This window comes from Lactuca saligna, chromosome 4 (assembly GCF_052625555.1).
Source record: "Lactuca saligna cultivar CGN05327 chromosome 4, ASM5262555v1, whole genome shotgun sequence".
In the NCBI taxonomy this organism is placed as follows: Eukaryota; Viridiplantae; Streptophyta; class Magnoliopsida; order Asterales; family Asteraceae; genus Lactuca; species Lactuca saligna.
The window spans coordinates 303,597,468-303,620,024 of NC_136420.1; the positions used below are offsets into that span (position 1 = coordinate 303,597,468).

General features: G+C 35.3%; 3 protein-coding genes across 3 annotated transcripts; 2 read left to right on the forward strand and 1 right to left on the reverse strand.

Moving 5' to 3' along the window:
- Positions 1 to 3,566: 3,566 nt before the first annotated feature.
- Positions 3,567 to 5,703, forward strand: LOC145043895 (FMN-linked oxidoreductases superfamily protein). Its single transcript, XM_078992663.1, has 3 exons — positions 3,567 to 4,088; positions 4,224 to 4,330; positions 4,760 to 5,703. Exons 1-3 carry the CDS (start codon positions 3,708 to 3,710, stop codon positions 5,460 to 5,462), a joined length of 1,191 nt encoding a protein of 396 aa, XP_078848789.1. The 5' UTR covers positions 3,567 to 3,707; the 3' UTR covers positions 5,463 to 5,703.
- Positions 5,704 to 5,854: 151 nt separating this feature from the next.
- On the reverse strand, positions 5,855 to 6,886 carry LOC145043896 (protein IRX15-LIKE-like). Its single transcript, XM_078992664.1, has one exon. It carries the CDS (start codon positions 6,854 to 6,856, stop codon positions 5,927 to 5,929), a length of 930 nt encoding a protein of 309 aa, XP_078848790.1. The 5' UTR covers positions 6,857 to 6,886; the 3' UTR covers positions 5,855 to 5,926.
- Positions 6,887 to 19,877: 12,991 nt separating this feature from the next.
- LOC145043898 (Leucine-rich repeat protein kinase family protein) lies at positions 19,878 to 22,515 on the forward strand. The gene is made up of 2 exons (XM_078992666.1): positions 19,878 to 21,462; positions 21,836 to 22,515. The coding sequence occupies exons 1-2, from the start codon at positions 19,989 to 19,991 to the stop codon at positions 22,402 to 22,404; spliced, it is 2,043 nt and encodes a 680-aa protein (XP_078848792.1). The 5' UTR covers positions 19,878 to 19,988; the 3' UTR covers positions 22,405 to 22,515.
- The last annotated feature ends 42 nt before the right edge of the window (positions 22,516 to 22,557 follow it).

A 22,557-nucleotide genomic window follows, 5' to 3' on the forward strand; every position in this document is an offset into this window, starting at 1 on the left:
AAACATATAGATTTCTTCATATAAATCGCCATGTAAAAATGCTGTTTTTACATCTAATTGCACCAATTCAAGGTCAAATTGTGCAACTAAAGCTAACATAACACGAATAGAATATTGCTTCACAACCGGTGAAAAAATCTCATTGTAGTCAACACCTTCTTTTTGAGCATAACCCTTCGCAACGAGCCTTGCTTTGTATCTTATTTTGTTTTCATTTGGGACTTCTTTCTTTGCAAATACCCATTTCCAACCTATAGCTCGCTTTCCTTCCGGTAGACTAACAAGGTTCCACGTTTTGTTCTTTATAAGTGAATCCATTTCTTCATTCATAGCATGTTTCCATTCTTTATTTTCATGACATTCACTTGCTTCATGAAAATTTGAAGGAATTTCTGAATTAACAACAGGAAATGCGAATGCAACACAATCTGTGTACCTAGCAGGTTTCCGAATACTTCTTCTTTCTCTCCCTTTTGCAATCGAATATGAGGGTTCAACAATTTCTTCATCATCTGTTTCCACACCTTCACTTTCTTCACCAAAAACAACATCTTCGTTATCATTTAGGTACTCTTCAACTCTGACTTGAGTTACTTGTGGATTTGAATTTTCTTGATGTGGAAAGCTTATATTTTGCCTTTCAAACTCCACCTGCTGCACAACTCTAACATCATTTTCTACATCAGCATCATGATTCTTCATTTTCAGTAAGTTCATCTCATTAAATGTCACATCTTTACTAAGAACCAATTTTTTTAATTCTGGACACCACAATCTATATCCTTTCACACCTGTACTGAAACCAACAAATATAGCCTTTTTGGCTCTAGCATCTAGTTTAGATTCAGTCACATGGAAATAAGCATCACAACCAAAAATACGCAAATTTTCATAATCACCAGCATGTTTCCCGGTCCAAACTTCAATTGGTGTCTTTCCATTTATTGTTGCAGATGGTAAACGATTGATCAAGTGGCTTGCATAAAGGACTGCTTCTGCCCAAAAAGACTTGTCTAAATCAGCTTGTAATAACATACACCTTACTTTTTCAAGAAGATTTCTATTGAGTCGTTCAGCAACACCGTTTTGCTGTGGATTTCTTGGTACAGTAAAGTGTCTTACTATTCCTTCCTTTTTGCATACTTCATTGAAGGGATCAGAAGTATACTCACCACCATTATCGGTTCTTAAAACTTTAATTTTTCTTCCGGTTTGATTTTCAATCATATTCTTCCAATTCAAAAAAATATCTAAGACTTCATCTTTATGTTTCATTGTATACACCCAAGATTTTCTAGAAAAATCATCAATGAAGCTTACAAAGTAATGTTTACCACCCTTGGAAGCTGTTTTTGTTGGACCCCATACATCTGAGTGAATATAATCAATGATGCCCTTGGTTTGGTGTGTTGTTGTACCAAACTTTACTCTTTTTTTCTTACCTAAAACACATTGCTCACAAAAGTCTACTTTACCAGATTTGACACCTTTTAACAGCCCCTTCTTTGCTAATCCTTGTAGAGCACTTTCTCCAGCATGACCGAGCCTTAAATGCCACAACTTTGAAGTATCAGAATCAACATTTTTATTATAATTAGTAGATTCTGAGACCACTGTTGCAGCATCCACAATAGTTTTTCCTTGCAATACATACATGTTATGCTCTCTAATCGCCTTCATCTCAACCAAAACACCTTTCTTTACCTTCATAATACCATTTGAAGATGAATAGTTGTAACCTCCAGATTCCAATGCTCCTAAAGAAATCAGATTCTTTTTTAATTTAGGAACATACCACACATTTGAAAATTCTCTAATTACTCCATCATGATGCTTGAACTTCATGGTACCGACCCCTTCTTTCTCTAGGCTGTAATCATCACCAACTAAAACAACACCATGAGACTTCATATCTAAAGTAGAGAACCATTCCTTATTAGGACACATGTGTTGAGAAGCTGCAGTATCCATCAACCACACATTAGTGAAGGAATTCGATGTGACTGCCAATACAAATTCCGAACCAGATTCATCTTCACCATAAGTGACATTTGCTTGAGTGTTTTTGTTCTTGTTTTTTAGTTTTATACAATCCTTCTTCCAATGGCCAATTTCATGACAAAAAGCACATTCGTTTCTCCCCAAGCTTTTTCGCGATTTAGAATTCCCTCTACTACGAGACTGGAATTTTTTTTCTATTTTCTTGACCTCTCCTTTCAAATGTTCTACCTCGAACAACCAAGGCATCTGATGTGGAACCATTCATTTATTTATCTGCATGCCTGATCTCATAGTTCATCAAAGCATTCGAGACTTCTTCAAAACTAATAGTTACTTTACCATGTAACAAAGTGGTTGTTAAATGAGCATATGAATCATGCAGAGAATTTAACAAAATTAAAGCTTTGTCTTCATCTTTAATTTCTTCATCTAAGTTCAATAAATCAGCAACTAATTGATTAAAAGCATCAAGATGAACAATCATCTTTGTACCTTCTTTATATTTGAAGTAAAACAACATTTTCTTCTTATAAAGACGGTTTTCAGCACTTTTGGTCATATATTTGTCTTCTAATTTGTGCCATAATTCTTTTGCTGATGTTTCTCTCATTACATTGAACTTTTGTTGCTTAGCAAGACACAAACGGATTGTTGAGCAAGCCATCCTATTTACTTTATTCTAATCAACATCAGACATATCTTCAGGCTTTTCTTCCAAAGCAACATCCAAATCTTGTTGAGCCAAAACATCTTTGACTTCACACTGCCACATCCCAAAGTTATTTGTCCCATCAAATTTTTCGACTTCAAACTTCGCATTCTGAACGGTTGTCTTTGTCACATGAGATCCTCTCCCACCAAAAGGGTTAAACTCAGCCCCGGCATCGTCTGCCATGGGCTCTGATACCAGTTGTTAAAAAATCAAGTTTCCTAACTCTTTAAAATTAACCCAAAACCAGAGGAACACAACAATATAAAAATCACAGCAAGTGAAAAACAGTAAAAAGACAATGATTTACGTGGTTCAGCTTTTGATAAGCCTACATCCACAAAGCAACAGGGACACCATTTATTATCAAATTGTGGAGGTTACAAAAGTTCACACACAACACACACATCCTCAATTTTCTGCATATATCTTTTTCACACGTATCTTTAACCCTCAATATGTAACTGCCTTGCAGTTATTTAATGCACCCAATTTATTAACATAAATTAATATTGCTAATAAATATGCATCACTAGAAATTGAGCCATATTTATAACAATAAGCACCTAAAGCACAGATGTGCTTTAGGTGCTTGTACATTCGCAGATGAGATTCTTATTTTACAGATGGGGCATCTCCATCTGTAAAATCGTTGGCTAATTTTGTAATTTCAATTTTTTTTTTGTTATTTTTATAATACCATTAGTGTAAATGGTTATTTTTATCATTTTCTCCTAATAAAATAGTTAGTTTAATAATATCCCATTAAAGAAACTTTGGTGTATTTGTAAGAGGATATAAAGTTTGAATAATATGATCTAAACCGAACCCGGTCCACCCGATTTCACAGGTGAAGATGAAATACACCAAAGAGACCTACCAGGCTAACTGTATCCTGGACGGCGTTGCTTTTCCCATCGCCGCCTTCTCATGATATCCGAACCTTTCCCCGGAATAAGCCACCGTCTTCATTAGCTTACCAATCAACAATCCAGTCATGGCGTTTAATTCCGTCACTCAAACCCTAGATCCATGCCAACACACCTCAGAATCCCTACCCGACAACCCCGACGACCACATCTGCTCCGAAACAACAAACCCCTTTTCTCCAGAGTCAGTAGCGAATCACGAATCTTCATTGTTGGATAATCCGAATGGCTACTTGACAACAGATGCCAGAATCGAGAGAGCATGGGCACATTGGAAGAAGCTCGGTGAGCCCAAGCTAATTGTAGCACCGATGGTCGATAACTCGGAGCTTCCTTTCCGATTATTATGTCGGAAATACGGCGCTGAAGCTGCTTACACTCCTATGCTTCACTCTCGTATCTTCAGTGAGAACGAGAAGTATCGATCTCAGGAATTCACCACCTGCAAGGTAAGAGCAATCTGCACATACACTCATATTCAACCTTCTTCGTTATTAACATCTGATTGCAACTGTAATTCTAAGAAATTAAGATGTTTGTTATGGAATATACCAATTATGTTTCCTGTTCGCTGAAATATGCAGGAAGATCGGCCATTGTTTGTTCAATTTTGTGCGAATGATCCAGACACTTTACTGGAAGCAGCACGAAAGGTGGAGCCTTATTGTGATTACGTTGACATTAATTTGGGGTAAGCTTTTCGAATTCTCTTTAAATATTTCATCAATTCTGAACTTTCATAACTTAATCACAGCAATTTAGGGTACTTGTTTGACTAATTTACCATGTAACATCAAATGCAACAATACTAATTAGACTTCAAATAATATCAGTCAAGAAGATGATCCACAAATGGTTGTAGTAAACAAGTAATAAGTAATAACCACACATTAGATTTTTCTTTTTTTCTTTTTTGTAAAGATAAGATGTTGTACTACATTTGTCCTGCATAAAACACGAATAAACCTTCACTATTTATCAATTTAGCTACTGAACTATTATTTTTTATCGATTTAACCACCGTTATTATAATAATCATAAAGAAAAATAATAGTTAAGTGGCTAAATCGATAACTTTTCTGTATTTTTCCTTATATACAAACATTTCTTCGAAATTCAGGTGTCCACAACGTATTGCCAAAAGAGGAAACTACGGAGCATTCCTAATGGAAAAACTCCCTCTCGTGAAATCCTTAGTTGAAAAATTAGCTCTTAACCTCAACGTCCCCGTATCTTGCAAAATCCGACTCTTCCCAAACTTACAAGACACTTTAAACTACGCAAAAATGTTGGAAAATGCCGGATGTACCCTTTTAGCGGTACACGGACGCACCCGTGACGAAAAAGACGGGAAAAAAATCCGCGCAAATTGGGACGCGATTCGGGCGGTTAAAAACGCGCTTCGAATACCCGTTCTCGCAAATGGAAATATCCGCCACATGGACGATGTGACACGTTGTTTGGAAGAGACGGGTGTCGATGGGGTGCTTTCAGCTGAAACCCTACTAGAAAACCCTGCGTTGTTTGCAGGGTTTAGGACTGTTGATTGGGTATCCGACGGTGGAGATGGGATTCGTGACGCAAAGTTAGATCAAGCGGATTTGGTTATTGAGTATTTGAAGTTATGTGAGAAATACCCGGTGCCATGGAGGATGATTAGGGCTCATGTTCATAAGATGTTAGGGGAGTGGTTTAGGGTTCATCCGCATGTGAGAGCCGATTTTAATGCTCAATCGATTCTTAGCTTTGAGTTTCTTTATGGTATGGTTGATCGGCTTCGAGAACTTGGTGTTTCGAGGCCACTTTATGTCAAGGATGTCTAGACTCAGACTAGATAGTCTAGACAGACAGGATAGCATTGTATTGCGTTTGGTGTGCATTAAATATTTAAACTAGAACTATGACTCATGTCGATAGGACAAAAGTTGTATTCTTTGTCCCACTAACAAAATATGAAACGATGTGGGATGTTCAAAATAGACCTAGAAAACTTGTCTAATCTGTGATAATACTATCACACAATGAGAACTCAGTATTTATGTTATATTATGTTTTTTTTTGGTATCGGATAAAAGACTATTATTTTGTATTTTACTGATATCAAATTTGTTGTAGATGACGAAAAAATCTATGTACTACAAATGTTTTTTGATTACAAAGGGTCGAACCGCATTTTATGGAGAGCCCTTTGATGCATTATGAGAAAATGACACGATTGATCAAATTTTTACGCCTCTTTATGTCAAATGAAATGTCAGAGCCAGAGCGGTGGTCCGCCATCTGCCGCCTAGGATGCCGCCGGATGGCTGTGACAAAACTGGTTTCTGCCGCCCTGGTCCACCACTCTCTCCACCACAAAATGAGCCAACAAATCATTAGAAGACTTGACCAAATTCTCTTTACATAAAAACTCTTCACTAGACACTCTTTCAACTTCTCTATTATAATCATGCACGAAAACATGTGTTTTATGGTTGCCACCTTTTTTGCTCCGGGCAAGTACACCGGCGGTGAAGATGGCTGATATACTCCCTGGGCCCTCCGGCCAATATCCACGTGGACCATCCACTAAAATCACATCCCAATCCAATTCATATAATTGATTAGGAAGATCATTTAATCCAATTTTACAATCAGAAAATAACAAATTTTGCACTGGTCGACATTCGTTACGTGTTTGTTCTCGAACGGAAGCGATAAGTTCTTTAAGTTCGCTAATTTTTGTGGTGTATTGAACATCATACGCTTCAATCTCCGGGAACTTCTCCTCCACGTAGGCGGCATAGTAGCGGTTTTCATCAATGAACACCGTCCGTCCATGGTGGTTCAAGGCGTTCCAGAGGAGGGTCTCCGGCGTGAGCCCGAATACAAGGAGGTTACACGGGGTTGTGCATTGTTTTAAGACATCAGAGATTTGTTTGATGTCGGTCTGTGACATGTGATTTGTGGTGTTGGCGGTGGCGGCGTAGTGGATGAGGGCTTTGATCACCGATTTGGGAAGTGATTCATGGTGGTGGTTACTGGTGGCGGTGATGGTCGTGGTGGTGGTGGTGGTTGTGTGGAAGGATTCACGGGTGTAGACTAGGGTTACCAGGGAGGCTATGGTGAACACCGAGACGAGAGCGATTAGCCAGAGGCGATTTGGATGTGTTTGTTTATGGATGTAAGGATGAAGAAGAATGAGCTTTGTGTTGCCATTGTTAATGATGTTTTTCATTATGTGTTTGTGTGTGAGAAAATATGATGGAATGAAAGGTTTTTAAGGAAGGATTTTGAGAGAACAAACTAATAATTTTAAATATTTTAAAATAATTTTTAATTAACATATATCTAAATATAGGTTGAAAGTATCTATATAAATATGATTGGTTATTTAGACTTATCATTTTAATATTGAGAAATAGTTAAAATATAGGGATAGGTGATGACAATAAAACGGCACCAATCTGTGATAGTGAGATAGTAGCTACATTTGGACACCTAATGTTTGCTTAAGTATGTTGACATTTCAAGCTACCCAAATAAATATATATTATAATTTTAAAAGTATTTATTGTATAATATTTCGATTATAAGTATTTACTTATATTTACATAATTCATTGATATAAACAAGAGGGAGAGAGTAGGTTCTTTTATGCAAACAGAATTCTTTTTTGATTCACATGTAATCGTAAATTCATGTGATATTATTAATGTAAATATGGATTGAGAATAAAGAATGTGAATAGATAGATTTGGGTGGTTCGTGTCTTGAGGAGCTGAATACTGCATAGGGTCGTTGGGAGGGAGCCGTTTGGCATCATTTGAAGCGACTTCTTAACTAATTGCAATCCTAACATCACTTTCACTCTTTTATTTATTCATGAGTAAAAATTACAGAAATAGTCCTTTTGGTTTGGTCCATTTTATAGTTTGATCCAATTTTTGAAAAATTGATAGATACTTTCATTGTGGTTTGGAGAAATTACACTAACGGTCCTTTGATCATTAAATTTAACTAGGCAACCGTTAGATTTTCATATATGACATTTTATCCTTGAAATAGATTAGTAAAAGCTAAAAAGTATACGAACCAAATTTGTTAATTACCCATATATCTACCTTAAATCCCATGACATACCCCCCCTAAACCTCCTCAACTACCGAATCAAGTTTTGATACTAGTTAGAATTAATCACCGTTTACCTCTGTCTCTCTCTTTCTTTCATCGATTTATCTAGAACCAGCCTAACCAGTAAACATCCCTCCCTCTCCTTTTTCTTTCATTCCTTCGCCTCCTGAAAGAACTACCCCCACCAACCACAGATTCGAGTATGAATCACGTACGAAGTTGTAGGCAGGACAAGATTTTGGATTGCAACCATGACATGTTGCAATTTGGTTCCATTTAACGTTAATAAAAAAAATTCCTTATAGCAACCATATCTTGGATCGTTAAACATAACCAAATGAGCATTTTTTTTTGAGTTTGTTATTCAACGGTTACATGAATATCTTCGTTTAGACTACGGATATTAGTTTTTAATTTGGTCGATTGATTAAGGAAGGAGGTTGTATGGATGTGTGGGGTTTTAATCTTTATCTCTAAATCATCAGGTTGCTTGAGAATTGGTTGCTTGGGGTTCTTATTTCTTAATTCTCGGTTCTTGTATTTTTTTTATGTTAATTATTTGGATCGGTTTTCATTTTAAACAATATATTATGAATATTGTGGTTGTAAATAGTAGTTTGGATATGGGTAATAGTGGTGGGAGTGCCCTTTATACCTATAAATAACAAAATAGAAAATAGAAAAAGAAAAACGTAAATGGATATTTTTTTACACTGATTTAACAGTAGGTCATGGACGATATTAGTTAAAAGGGACCAATGGTGTAATTTGTTGAAACAATATGGACTTAACCTATCAACTTTTCAAAGACAACACCTGCAAAATAGTCCAAACCATAGGGGGGCTATTTATGTAACTTACTCTTTATTCATTAATACTCTTGGAACATTTACATGGAACATTAAGTCTGCTCGGGCAACGATATACGACGTTATGTTGATTTGGCAGCTTCCATAACGGCGCCATAATACGAGAACACCGCTCCTCTCTCATGTTATTTGGTGTTATGTTAAGAAATGTTACCATGACCACATGAAGTAACATGAGAATCAACCAATCAAAAGTCATTCTCTCTCTCTCTCTCTCTCTCTCTCTCTCTCTCTCTCTCTCTCTCTCTCTCTCTCTCTCTCTCTCTCTCTCTCTCTCTTAACATGTTATAACATTTGCATACCATTTCCTATATAACTCAAATTGTGTTAAAAATGACATGACATATGAGTTGGCAAATTTTGGGTATGATAACATGTCTTAACATGTTATCCATACCCACCAGCCTAAAACAAGGATATGAAATTGGATAGTTTAACAGTTTTTTTTTAAGTAACACGGAAAATTATTTATATAATAGCACGAATACGAAACAATGTCGTGTTTTGATTTAAATTAAAACACGATAAAAACGCTCAACACGATCAACACGAAAAATATAAAATAAAATAATCATTTAGTTTATTTATATCATAATTAATCATAAAAAAGTTAACACGATAAACACATGTTAATATTGGAGTATTAATTTTATGTCAAATTTTAAACATGAAAACAATATGATATTATATCTTTCTTTTGACATGAACAAAATTTTGAAATTTAAATTCATCCTAATTTTATTTGTGTCATTTGACCCATGGATTGCTACGATACATTTGTACACACACGCGCGCTGTAACGTCTGTGTTTCTGGGCTTGTCATTAATAGCAAGGTTAACATTTATAAACCATTTTGAAATAATAAGAACATATTATGTGAGTATTATGTGTTTTATGCTTAATTGCTTAAATTATGTGGCTTAAATGAATTAACAATGAAAATAAGCATGAAAATGAAATGTTAGATAAGTTCGATATCGATACATGAAGATGTAGTGGTCGCGACGAGGTTTCCGAAAATATAAAGAATGCTGAAATCCGAATTATAACGAAGAAGTTATGACTTGTCAAAGTTTCGCGACAGAACGGGTAGGACACAACACGACGTAAATAGATAGAGCGATAGTTAGCCTTAGTGATCTAAACGAAAGTCGTAGAATACGTTAAACCATGAACATGCATAAAAAGAACGCCCAAAACTGACTTCGTATTGTTATGACAGAAGTATACAATCAACAAGATTAACAGAAATAAAACAAACGAAATTGAAATATATATATATATATATATATATATATATATATATATATATATATATATATATATATATATATATATATATGTATATATATATATATATATATATATATATATATATATATATATATATATATACAAGAATCAGTTTACAGAAAACATACTTGCTGGTTTATGCTTACAACAGAAACACAAAAAACAAAATTATGTAGATTGAGGCCTGCAAATTGCAGTGTCCTAAGACAGAAATTTCCCTGGTGGGGATCTGTCTTGAGGATACAACAATCAATCAAGAACTTCTCTTGATTCTGACGAAATTCCTATGTTCCCTTCATCTTTTGGAAGAACGAATTTTGTGGTGTGAAAAACGATTTCTGCAACCCCTCACAGATGAATGAAACATGTATTTATAGGTATTAGTTATGACAGTTGGAAACTGTCAAAACCGAAAATAACTGTCAAAACCTGTCATTCAGTAATTACGAATTTAATAAAAAAAGAATAAAAATTAATTTCGTAATTAAAAATTATTTAATTAATCAGGAAGACCCCAAGGCCCAAGGCCCATCTTTTGATCATTAAATATTCTCTTGATATTAGCCCATTTTAAGTCCAATTAGGCTAATCCAACACCACAACCCAAGCCCAATATGCTTAACCCATTACTTGACCCATTTAATTAAATGAGTGAGACTAGACATATAAGGTGGGAGAAGGTTTTCTCTTGGGATAAGTCCTACATTGTAATTTTGTAGTCAAAGTTCCAACACATATGAGGAGGTTATGATTTTTCGAAGTTTTAGCTTAGCAGTAGACAACCCGAAGTTCGAATATGAGATCGAGCGATATTTAGCCAAAACTTTCTAAATGAGAATTGAAGATCTCATCATAGTAGTGCAACGACGGAAAGACAGATGAAAACAGACATCAGACGAAGGAGCCATGATTTTCTAACGGAGTTTTCCTGTTCCAGCCTACTAAAAATAATATAATAAATATATACTAAAAATAAAGTCAAAATTAGCCGACGGAGTCTAAACAAAAGTTGTAAATCTTGTTTTTGCCTACACGTGGAAAAAAAGAACGTCGAAAACGGAGCTCGTATGCGAAAGTTATAAATTTCTGAAGTTCGGGGCGCGAACCCCAACATTGTGTCAGAGTTCACGATGTGAAAACAGTGTTCACGATGTGAACTCAATGCTGATGCCTTCTGGAGCCTTCCAGAGCAAGTGGACTGATGACGAACGCAATGACGAATGCCTGACTGAACTCACGACGTGAATTTTGAGATTTCACGACGTGAATTCAGTATTTCAGCCCTATAAATAGAAATCGAAGGGCAGCCGATTTTGGTTGTTATTCCCTTCACCCTCTCACTCCCTAAACCCTCTATGGTCATCTTGAAGTACCCCTAAAGCCCCGGTATCATCGCAAGACCCGAATCAAGTCCCGAAGCCCGAAGATTCAAGAAGAAAAGAGTTTCCGAACCGAAGTTCTGCCTACGAGAAGCCCGATGTGTGAAGATCTTCCAGATCTACCGAAGAATACTACTTCTGCAAGCCGTAGTGCTGTCTGATCATCTTCTGATCAAGTGAGTGTATATACTCTTTCTTCTATCACACAGATATAAAGTATCTTTTATGTAATACGTGTTATGTGAGTACATAGTCCTCTTCTTAAACACGATTCTAATACAAGTATTGTTTGAATGTATTAAGTATATGAGATATTCTCTATGAAACATGTGATATGTAATTATGTGTTATCTGTTTATTTAGAATGAGTATTGAATGAGTATCTTATCAGTTTAAAGTTGCAAGTAAATGCATATGTATATTGTTATCTACAAATTGTTGGGTAGATAGTTGATGTGTGATAAACTGATGAGAGGCCTCAATGTGATTGTAATCTAGTCATTCAGCAGAATATGGATGATGACCACGGACTTTTCTAGATAGTTCTGTGGAATGTTGGCATGCTCATAACCTGTGGTTGTAATGAACTTGGGTGTTCATTTGATGTATTCTATCCCCTCATGGTTGCCTTTACGATATCTGTTGTAGAGGAAGCCCCTTTGCAGTAATGTCCGTCCCGATGAAATCCTAGATTAGGTCCCTGGTAATCGTGGTTGTCTTGGGGACGTAAAGTGGGGATAACATGAATGGATAATCGGGTTATTGTTGATTGGTGAATTTAATATAATTATTATTGTGGGTTGAAAGCCCTATATGCTCACCAGGCTCCCAAGTCTGACCACTCAGTTTCTTTGTATTACAGGCAGTGGTGCGAAGGTATAAATTGGAGAACTTGTGAATATATTTTTGTTATAAACTTGTTGTTGTAAATAACTGTGTAAGGTCTATGCTTTAATGTTTATGTTTTTATTAGGGATGTTACAAATTACCCCAAACTATAAGGACCATTAGTAGTGTAATTTACTAAAAAAATTGTTGCATTATTTATTTATTTGTTAGTTTATGAATTTATGTGGTATATGGGTTCATTACAAATACGAGGAGCAAGTTTATTCAACCGGGCTATGAGTATGAAAACCTGTGGACCGGTTCTGGGCCCATTAACCGAACTATACAAATGTGCACCCATGAGATGAGATCTAAAATTCAACTTAAGGACAAAAGCAAGAGTTGTATAAAATAACAAAGAACACACTCGAAAGACCTATGCATGATCATTATTCATATCATGTTTCATTATAAAAATAAAGTATTAAGCTTAATTACTTACTAGTAGTAGTACACCCTTGATTAAATTATTATTTCTTCCAACAACGAGGGCCTCATCTCGTGACCGAATGACCGTAAATTAAGCAATACATTGTAGGAGAGAGAAGGCATAAGAGAAACAAAAGTCTTCACGTGAACACAGAAAACATTTCCTAATTCCTCAAATCATTTATTCTTCGTAAAGTAAAAGGTTATTAATTTGATTTTAGTATAAGTTTTAAGCTTTTTTTATGGTGAAATAGACAGAAAGAATGTTTTAATGGTTACGAACTAATAGGTGTGGGCCAAGTCTACATGTCGATATATGTTTTTATCCATAATATTAATAATTAATATATCAAATACAATTACACAAACCAGATTGTTAAAAATATAAATTTTAAAGTAAAAGTAAATATTTTAATTATTTGGAAATTGGACACACTAAGAAATTTTCAAGTTAACTGATTTATTACTTGTATTTTATTTATTACATTTTTTTTTTGCTGAATTTGATTTACTACAGATAAATATAAACAAAAGAAATAAGTAATAATCGCTTGAATTTTAGGGTAAAGTTTTATATTATTGTTAAAGAAAACCTATCCCACGTGACACACTGCGTCACTGCGTGTGGTGGGACTGTAATGACTTAAGTGGTGGAATGCAACTCATAATTGATTTCCGAAATTCTCTTGTACATATTCTAATCAATCAAAAAAATGATCCGTGGTTTTACTTCATTTTTTATTTTAATTATACTAAGGTGTACTTCAAACATTTCATCAATAATTAAACGTTTTTTATTAAATCATATCAAATGAATATTTTCTTTTTTTAATGCATGAGATTGAACTCATGACCTTCTTATTAGAAACCAGTGGCGGACCTTAGTGGAGCCCGGGGATCCTAGGCCACTGCTCTGATTCCGATACGTAGTGTCTTTTTTTTTTTTAGATGTACCAGATTAAAATACGATTGTCACTATTAATTTAGATTTTTTCAGAAAAAAAAAAAAAATAGTTTTACCCTTACTAAAACGTTCTGCATCCGTCACTATTAGAAACATATTTTTAAACAAGTGGGCTAACCTTAACTTGTAGTATTTTTTTTTTAATTTAATATTCATATTTGATATATTTGGTTTCCTAAAGTTAGAGATTGTGAAGCTTCTCAACTTCCCATATCAAATAAGGGTCATCTAAATGTGTTCACAAAAACATTACATTACATGTATAACAAGTTGGGTGTGATCAAAATCTATGTTCCAAAACTCGAGGTTAGAGGTGCACAAATATGGGTTTTAAATCGGTTTTTTAAAATCCAGTTCTGATTTTTTCGGTTATTTTTTGAAGTTAAATTGCCTTTAAACTTTTTTTCTTTTCAGTTAAAAAACCATTTTCAATTTTTTTTAATAAAAACTTATTCCTAACCGGCGATTTAGTTTTAACTAACCGGTTCTGTAAAAACATGTTCTAAAAAAAAACGATTTTATTTGCTTCTCTACTTAAGGTTGAGGTGAGTATTAGAATGTATACATTAGCTTATCCAAGTTTTCATTAGTCTATGCTCATAGTATGGTTCACCTCTATATATACACTGTTGTATCTCATCCGTTGTAAAATACATATCTATAACATTTCAGATTAATTTTTTTGTCTATGTTCACACACACACACATAGACAAAATTGCAAAAATGATCCCTGTGGTTGTCAAAATTATGCAATTTTGGTCCAAAAAAGTTTGGCGGTGCATCAGTGGTCCAATTTCAAATACCTTATGCGGTTTTGGTCCCTATAGTTGGAATTGTTATGTGTTTTTGGTCCAGATCCAACATGAAATGACGAATATGCCCTTTGATAATTCTGTTTTATTTATTTTTAATTTTTTATTACTATTTTAATTAAAAAATAAATTAAAAAATTAAAATAAAATAACCCTACCCCCCCTCTCTCTCTCTCTCTCTCTCTCTCTCTCTCTCGGTAGCCATTCTCCAAACACCACCACTCAGTTTTGATTTAGGGATTTTGAAGATTGCTTCCAAAAATTTAACAAAGAACCACCGATGGACCACCCGATTTCCTCCTTGAACACCACTATTCTCATCACGGTAACCAGAAAACACCACAACCGAGACCATCCTTCTTTCTTCATCTCCAGAAAACACCACCAACGGAAACCTTCTTCATTCATCGGTGGTCCCGATCTATATTTTTTAGGGCTATGGTTTCCTTGTGGTGACAAATGGTGATGGTATGCGACAACAATAGTGGTGGTCAGATCCATTGTGCAGAAGTTCAATCAAAAACAGTAGAGCGCCAGAAGTTAACTTGAGAAGGTGAACGAGACGGAGCCCCATATAGAAGAAGAGAAGAACGATCATACACAAGCCCTAATTTTCAAAAACTAGTTCAGGAGGACTTGGAAGAAGCTCCAATGGAGGATGATGTTGATGGTGGCTTTAAAGAGCGTGATTTTAGAGAAACTCCACCATTTTTGTCCATTAGAAGCCATGTTTCGATGAGTGGTCATAAGATATAGGAGAATGAGAACCAGAGGAGAACAGTGGAGGGGGGATAAGTGACGAAGATGCTGGTAGTTGACAATGATGAAGGAGTTTGGTGTTCGTCTTCAGAAAATGGAAAAGGGGAACAAAAAGAAGAAGAAGAAGAAGAAGAAGAAGAAGAAGAATAGGAAGAGGAAGATTATAGGGGTTGTGTTGGAGTTCAGGTGCTCGTCGGAGTTTTGGTGTTCGTCGGATGTCTTGGTTTTGGATGAAACTCACACTTCCTGTTATGATTTCCGGTGAAAAAATAACATTCTCCTGTAAAGAAGTCTCCTACGTTTTCGGCGAAAATGGTGGGCGTCGGAGGTGGTTTCAGGCGAAACGGCAGCCACCGATGGTGGTTCTGGACAAAAGAGGGTTGCTCCGATTATGGAGGTGGAGTTGGTGATGAATGGGTTTTATGATAAAGATGGAAGAGTAGTGGGTTATTTATTTATTTATTTTGATTTAAGATGAAAAAAATATATAAATTAAACTAATTAAAGTATTACAAAAAATAGAAAAAATAAATTATAAGGGTATAAAAGTAATTTCAAGTGTATAGGGACCAAAATCACTAAAAAGATTCAAAATTGGACCACTGGTACACCACCAAACTTTTTTGGACCAAAACTGCATAATTTTGACAACCACAGGGACCATTTTTGCAATTTTGTCCCCATATATATATATATATATATATATATATATATATATATATATATATTACAATTTTACAATAAGATAATATGTTCTGTCAGATAAAATAAATATAGTAAGATTACAATAATTTAATATTATGTGGCGGGCAAAAAGAGCAAATAAAAATTACAAAAAGATAACATCATTTATCATAGATGCATAATACAATAAAATTACAGTAAAATAATACAGAAAGAATACAATAAAATTGTATTAAGATGATACTCTATGTCATAAAGAATATAGTCATCTTACAATAAAAATAATAATTCATGTAAGACAACAAAAATACAATAAAATTATAATACCTTTTGTCTTAATCCTAATTATATAAAATAGACCAAAAAAAAGTAAGATTACAATGAAATTATTTTGTTTAGACAGAGAACAAGATAATAAGCCTATAATATGTTAAAATTAAAATAAAAGGTTAATGTCCCTTTAGCCCATTGAAGGTTTTTTATACATTGGAGTTTGTAACATCCATAAAAATCATGTCAAATTTAAATTTTTTAAAACCTTTTCAAAATCAACAATTATTACAAAACTTGTTTTCAAAATATTATAATGTAAGAGTATCCCAACATCAATCATAAAAATCATGAAATATGAGGAGGTGTACGATCACGTCTTCACCTTCCCGCGATCATCAGAGGTACCTGAAACATAATCAACAACTGTAAGCCCAAAGTTTAGTGAGTTTCCCCAAAATACTAATGTTACACCCCCAAACTGGAACCACGGAAACGTTCGGGGGCACATGACATAATGTTAAATATCACAACACATGTATCATAGCAATCATAGTAACAAACAATCATTGTATTAATATGAAAGAGTAGATCAACATTTAAGCTGGTGAGTTCATAAGATTTTAGTGGTGTAAAGTAAGTTGTAAGTTCTTTTTGAAAAGATCGTCTGTTCCTCCAGAAGATCCTATATCTTCTTATATGATGAAAGATAGTCTGTTCCCCTAGAAGATCCTATATCTTTTTATATGATGAAAGATAAGTAAAAATGACTCTACAATCATTTCTTTTTCACTTTTGGTCACATGAATTTTGTATATTTGTAGGTCCAGTCCCTACATTTTCATAGTTACACAATTTACGCCCACCAACGAAACCTCGCATGCATCCCCACGAAGCATATATTTGGACAGATTCTAGTTTAAGAAAAAACAATTGCTTAGTTGTATATGAATCCAATATATAAGGATTTTATCATATATATATATATATATATATATATATATATATATATATATATATATATATATATATATATATATATATATTATTATGAGTCGATTCAAATCAACGTGACCAAAATATTTTTAACATTTAACCATCTCACTAAAAGGTTTTTAGTGGTATTAAGTGTTGTTGGATTGATATCTTTTTGGGTCGGCCGTAGGGGAGTTTAGAAGGTGCCTTCGGCCCCCTCCACTTTTTTATCTGCACGTAACTCATTTAATCCAATTACTTTTTAGGTTAATTAATTGGAAAACAAAACACCAAACCAACAGGAGAAGCGGGAATTTGAAGTCTTGAAAATAATTCTATGATCAAATGATGAAACGCGTGAAAATAAAAATCAATGATGTCATCGATTTTTCAATTCACATCGTTTATAACAATTTTATCTTCCTCATAATTTTGGCAGTCGGTTCTTGTCTTCTTGATTAAAAAAAAAACTAGCGTTCAAAATCCAGCATCACCGTTTGGTGATGATTTTTTGTTGAATCTGTGTGTTATGTTTGGAGATAAACTTATATTCTTAGAGATGAAAGGGTAAATGATTTGCATGGATGTTGTTTGTTCGTGCATCAATTAACTCATCTAAATCCAGTATAAAATCAAAAATCAAACTAACTTACGTTATATATAAGTTGCATATTTAGATTTAAACAAATTAGATGGAAAAGGATAGATTATGTACTCATGCACTTTCAAGTGCTATTTGTTATAAAACTTCTCCGTTCTTCACATTTGATCTAAACCGATTTATGATTTGTTTAGTCTTTTACTAATGCATGCTGGTTTGAGATTGCTTCTCGTGCCCCTTGATTCCACTATTGTAATCCGAAAAGCATGGTCAGCTTTGAAATGTGGTTTGTATTATCATTGTAAAGTAATTTATTTGTTTAATGTCTGTTTAATGTCCGGATAAAATGTATGATTGTTCTTTCTGCACCAAGAGTGTGGGTGTTAGTTTACTCCACATTCAAAGCAATAACAGCAAAAGATCCAAATGAGCAACACACGTTTATTTTGACTCGATGAAAATATAGAATTTTACTTTGTGTAAATTACACGAATGGTCCCTATGGTTTGGGGTAATTTGTGCGTTTAGTCTCTAACTTATTTTTTTAACTCGCTTGGTCCTTATTGTTTGTTTTTGTTGTGTGCTTGATCCTTATTGTTTATATTTGTTACACATTTGGTCCCTGTCTTATTTAAAAAGATTATTATTTAAATAGGGAAAAATGAAGGGATAGGTAAGGTAAGGTGAATGTGTGTGTTTGAGGGTGTGTTTATTTAAATAAATTAAAAAATCAAGGCTAAAATAGTATTTTTAGATAAGACAGGAACCAAACGCGTAACAAAAACAAACAATAAGAATCTTCCGAATTACAAAAATAAGTTAGAGACTAACTGCGCAAATTAAACTACACCATAGGGACCATTCGTGTAATTTACTCTTTTACTTTTTATATTTTTAAAATTTACTACAAGTTATAGAGTCTATTTTTACTATGTTGTTAAATCTCGTGAATCTTGTTAATAACAAGATATTCAGATTAATTTTTTCATGTAAACATGACGTGTCATCCACCTTGCTCTCTCTACTTAATATGATTAACATCTTATCATTTTTATTATTAAATTATAAATATAAATTATGTAAAATATCAAAAAGGCAACATAACGCAAAACAGCCGAGTGAAGTAACCTAGTCATGTTAAGTGTTCACATCCTATTTTTTAGCATTCCTACTTTCCCAAAGAGAGATGGCTCCACACTCCATTCATTTCCCGCTAATACTTCCGAACAAGGGACCCCCCTCCCCTCACTTATGCCTCTGACTCACATGTAAATATACATGACTTTAAACTAAAATCTTTATGTCATGCTGCAATATGATTAATTTTTCAAGTGCTACTGCTGTTTAGTATTTACTACTGAATCTGTGGTTATTTATTAATTTATACCAACTACTGTCTTATTTTATACTTTATATTAAAAAGAGCATCAAACAAAAATACCATGTTGTAACTTGTAAGTTGTTGCAGTGTCTAAAGTAGCCCCTTTTTAAGGCAGCACTAGATCAGATGTATGCGCTCTTTCTTTACTGTATCAGTCGCTCAAAAAGTATCCTTTCAAAACACCACAAAATATCAGAGAACTACAATTTACAAAGATAGTTTTCTTTTGATTATTTTTACACCATATAATCACCAATTTCTCAATGAGCATACTATAAAATACTGTTCATCATAAAAATTAAAAAATCGTTTAATACGAAATTGGACTAATATTAATGTGGAGTTTATAACTTTTTTATTTTTATTTTTCGATATTTAAAAAAAGATGTGTTATTTTTTTTTTTACTACTAAAAAGACATCTTAAATAGGAGACGACAAAATTGCGTTGTCAAGGCACAGCGGGATCAATGCGATTAATGGTTAGTAAAAAAAGTCAATTTTGTTGTAAAAAAATTCGCAAAATTTGGCGTTTTTTTTATTTCTCCTATAAAAATATAAGTATCTCACATACATTTATTATTTATTATGATATAATAATGATATCTTTCTTATTATAAACATATCATTTCAATTTCCTGTATGTGCTTTTCATTAGTTATTTTTTAGACAACCTTAACTAAACTAGATGTGTTTCTAAAATCTAAAATTTGCTATTTTGACATTAGTTTTCTTTTCATTAAGCAATAATATTATACTAGTTAAAGCATAAGTATGTTTTGTCATTTTCTTGACCTTGATTCCCGTTGTGCATTTTCCCCTGTTTGATGGAAAATTCAACTCCACAAAGAAAAAGAAACGAAGCAAACAAAAAGAGACAACTCACTTCTCTACTCTCCTCTAGTCCTCTTCCCTAGTCCACTCCTCAAACGATGTGCGCCCTACCAAAACCCTTCCACCACCGCCACCGCTACCGCCACTATCTATTGTCTTTCTTTCTCCTCCTCACCGCCTCCATCACCGCCTCCGCCGTCGACCCAAAACCAGTGGAAGCGTTACTACCATCTGACGCCGTAGCTCTACTCAAGTTCAAGCTAAAAGCCGACATCGGAAACAAGCTCCTCTACAATCTCAACGAGCGATTTGATTACTGTCAATGGCAAGGTGCGAAATGTGTTCAAGGTCGAGTGGTTCGTTTCGTACTTCAAGGCTGCGGTCTCAGTGGTATCTTCGCCGACAATACCTTGACTCGACTAGACCAGCTCCGGGTGCTCAGCCTCCGGAACAACTCTCTCTCCGGCGTTATACCGGATTTGTCTCCTCTCACCAACCTCAAAACACTCTTCCTTGACCACAATGCTTTCTCCGGGACGTTCCCGCTGCCATTGGTCTCGCTTCATCGTCTCCGGTCACTTGATCTTGCTCGGAATAGCCTCGCCGGACCACTACCTATTGAACTGAACTCCTTAGACCGGCTCACCTACCTCCGGCTAGAATGGAACCGGTTCAATGGTTCTCTCCCGCCGCTCAACATAACCACTCTCGAAGTGTTTAACGTCTCCGGGAATAACCTCACCGGATCGATTCCAGTCACGCCTGCTCTCTCGAGATTCGATATTTCATCGTACTTGTTAAACCCTGGGCTCTGCGGGAAGATCCTTAACAAAATCTGCGACTCAAGGTCTCCGTTCTTCGATGACACTCCTCCAGGCGTTTCAGCTCCGGCGCCGCTACTTCAAAGCGTAGGGTCTCAAGGTCTGCTTGCTTCTCCGCCGTCTACGCGGAGGCACAGGAGAATCGGCATAATCCTAGGGTTTATAATCGGACTCCTAATCCTTATAGCGATTGTTCTTTTGCTTGTCACTATTGTGAATAAACGAAGGAATCGTCAACATCAAACGAAATCAGTTGACTACAGCTCAGATGAAGAAAACGAAACTGAAAACGAAATCGACAACCGAAACGTTAGCACATTTCATGCGATTTCAACCAACACAGCAAGCGAAGTGCGAATCGTTAGCAAGGAAGCCGAAATCAAAGAGAAGAAACTGGAATTACCTCAACACCACCGAGAGAAAAGCGGCAATTTGATATTCTGCGAAGGCGAATCAGCGATGTACAGTCTGGAACAACTCATGTCAGCATCGGCGGAGCTGCTAGGGAGAGGAGTGATCGGAACAACGTACAAGGCAGTCATGGATAATCAGCTGATCGTAACAGTGAAAAGACTCGACGCCGGGAAGACTGCAACAACGTCCGGTGAAGCTTTCGAGAGACATTTGGAAGCGGTTGGAGGACTCCGGCATCCTAATTTGGTTCCGGTGAGAGCTTATTTTCAGGCGAAACAAGAGAGGCTAGTCATCTACGATTATCAACCGAACGGGAGCCTCTACAACCTAATCCATGGTGAGTTTTTCACTTTTTCTTTCTCTGTTGTTGTGAACTCGGTGTTTAGTTACTTCGTGACTCACTGGGTTTGACTCGGTTAAACCGGAGCGTGTGTACTTTATTGAAAAAGGAGTGGCGTGGTTTTTTGATTTTGACTAGTCACTAAAATATGTTTAGTAAGCGTGAAGTCATCATGGTGATGCAATTCTGCCAAATAGTTATCTCTAGGTAGTGTTTGGTATTTGCCTATTTAGTACAGTTTCATTTACATTGAAATGAAAAAAACAAAACAAAACATTTTTTTTAACTAATTTCAAATATATTAAGATCACGCGCTAAATTATAATATATCAAATCTCAAAAACTAATTACTTGGCATTCGAAAAAACAGGATCAAGATCAACAAGAGCAAAACCACTTCATTGGACATCATGTTTAAAAATCGCGGAAGACATAGCTTTAGGTCTCGCATACATCCACCAAGCCTCACGTCTCATCCACAACAACCTAAAATCCTCAAACGTCTTACTCGGTTCCGACTTCGAAGCCTGTCTAACCGACTATTGCCTCCTAGTCCTCGCGGACCCCACTTCAATCGACGATTCCATTCCCACGGGCTACAAAGCTCCGGAATTGAGAAAGTCGTTCCACCGAGCGACAACGAAATCCGACGTCTACGCGTTTGGAGTCCTCTTGTTGGAGCTTTTATCCGGTAGGCCGCCGTCCCAACATCCACACCTTGTTCCGGATGACATGGCGGAATGGGTGAGAGCCATGAGGGAGAATGATGATGTGGCGGGTGATGATAGGCTCGGGATGCTTGTTGAGGTGGCGGGTGTTTGTAGCTTGACTTCACCGGAACAAAGGCCGGTTATGAGACAAGTGTTGAAGATGTTACAGGAGATTAAAGAGAGTGGGAGTATTGATAATGGTAATGACACTTATAAGGGATACTCATAGCATGAAGGAAATTTAAGAGGTAGGAGCTTCATGTTTTTTGATGTATAATGTGGTGTTGATTACTGGTTAGCTTGAGTTTATTCAATATGAAATGTTTGTAAAGATTAAGTACTGAAATTTGAAGCAAGAGATCAGATCCTACAGTTTGTTGTT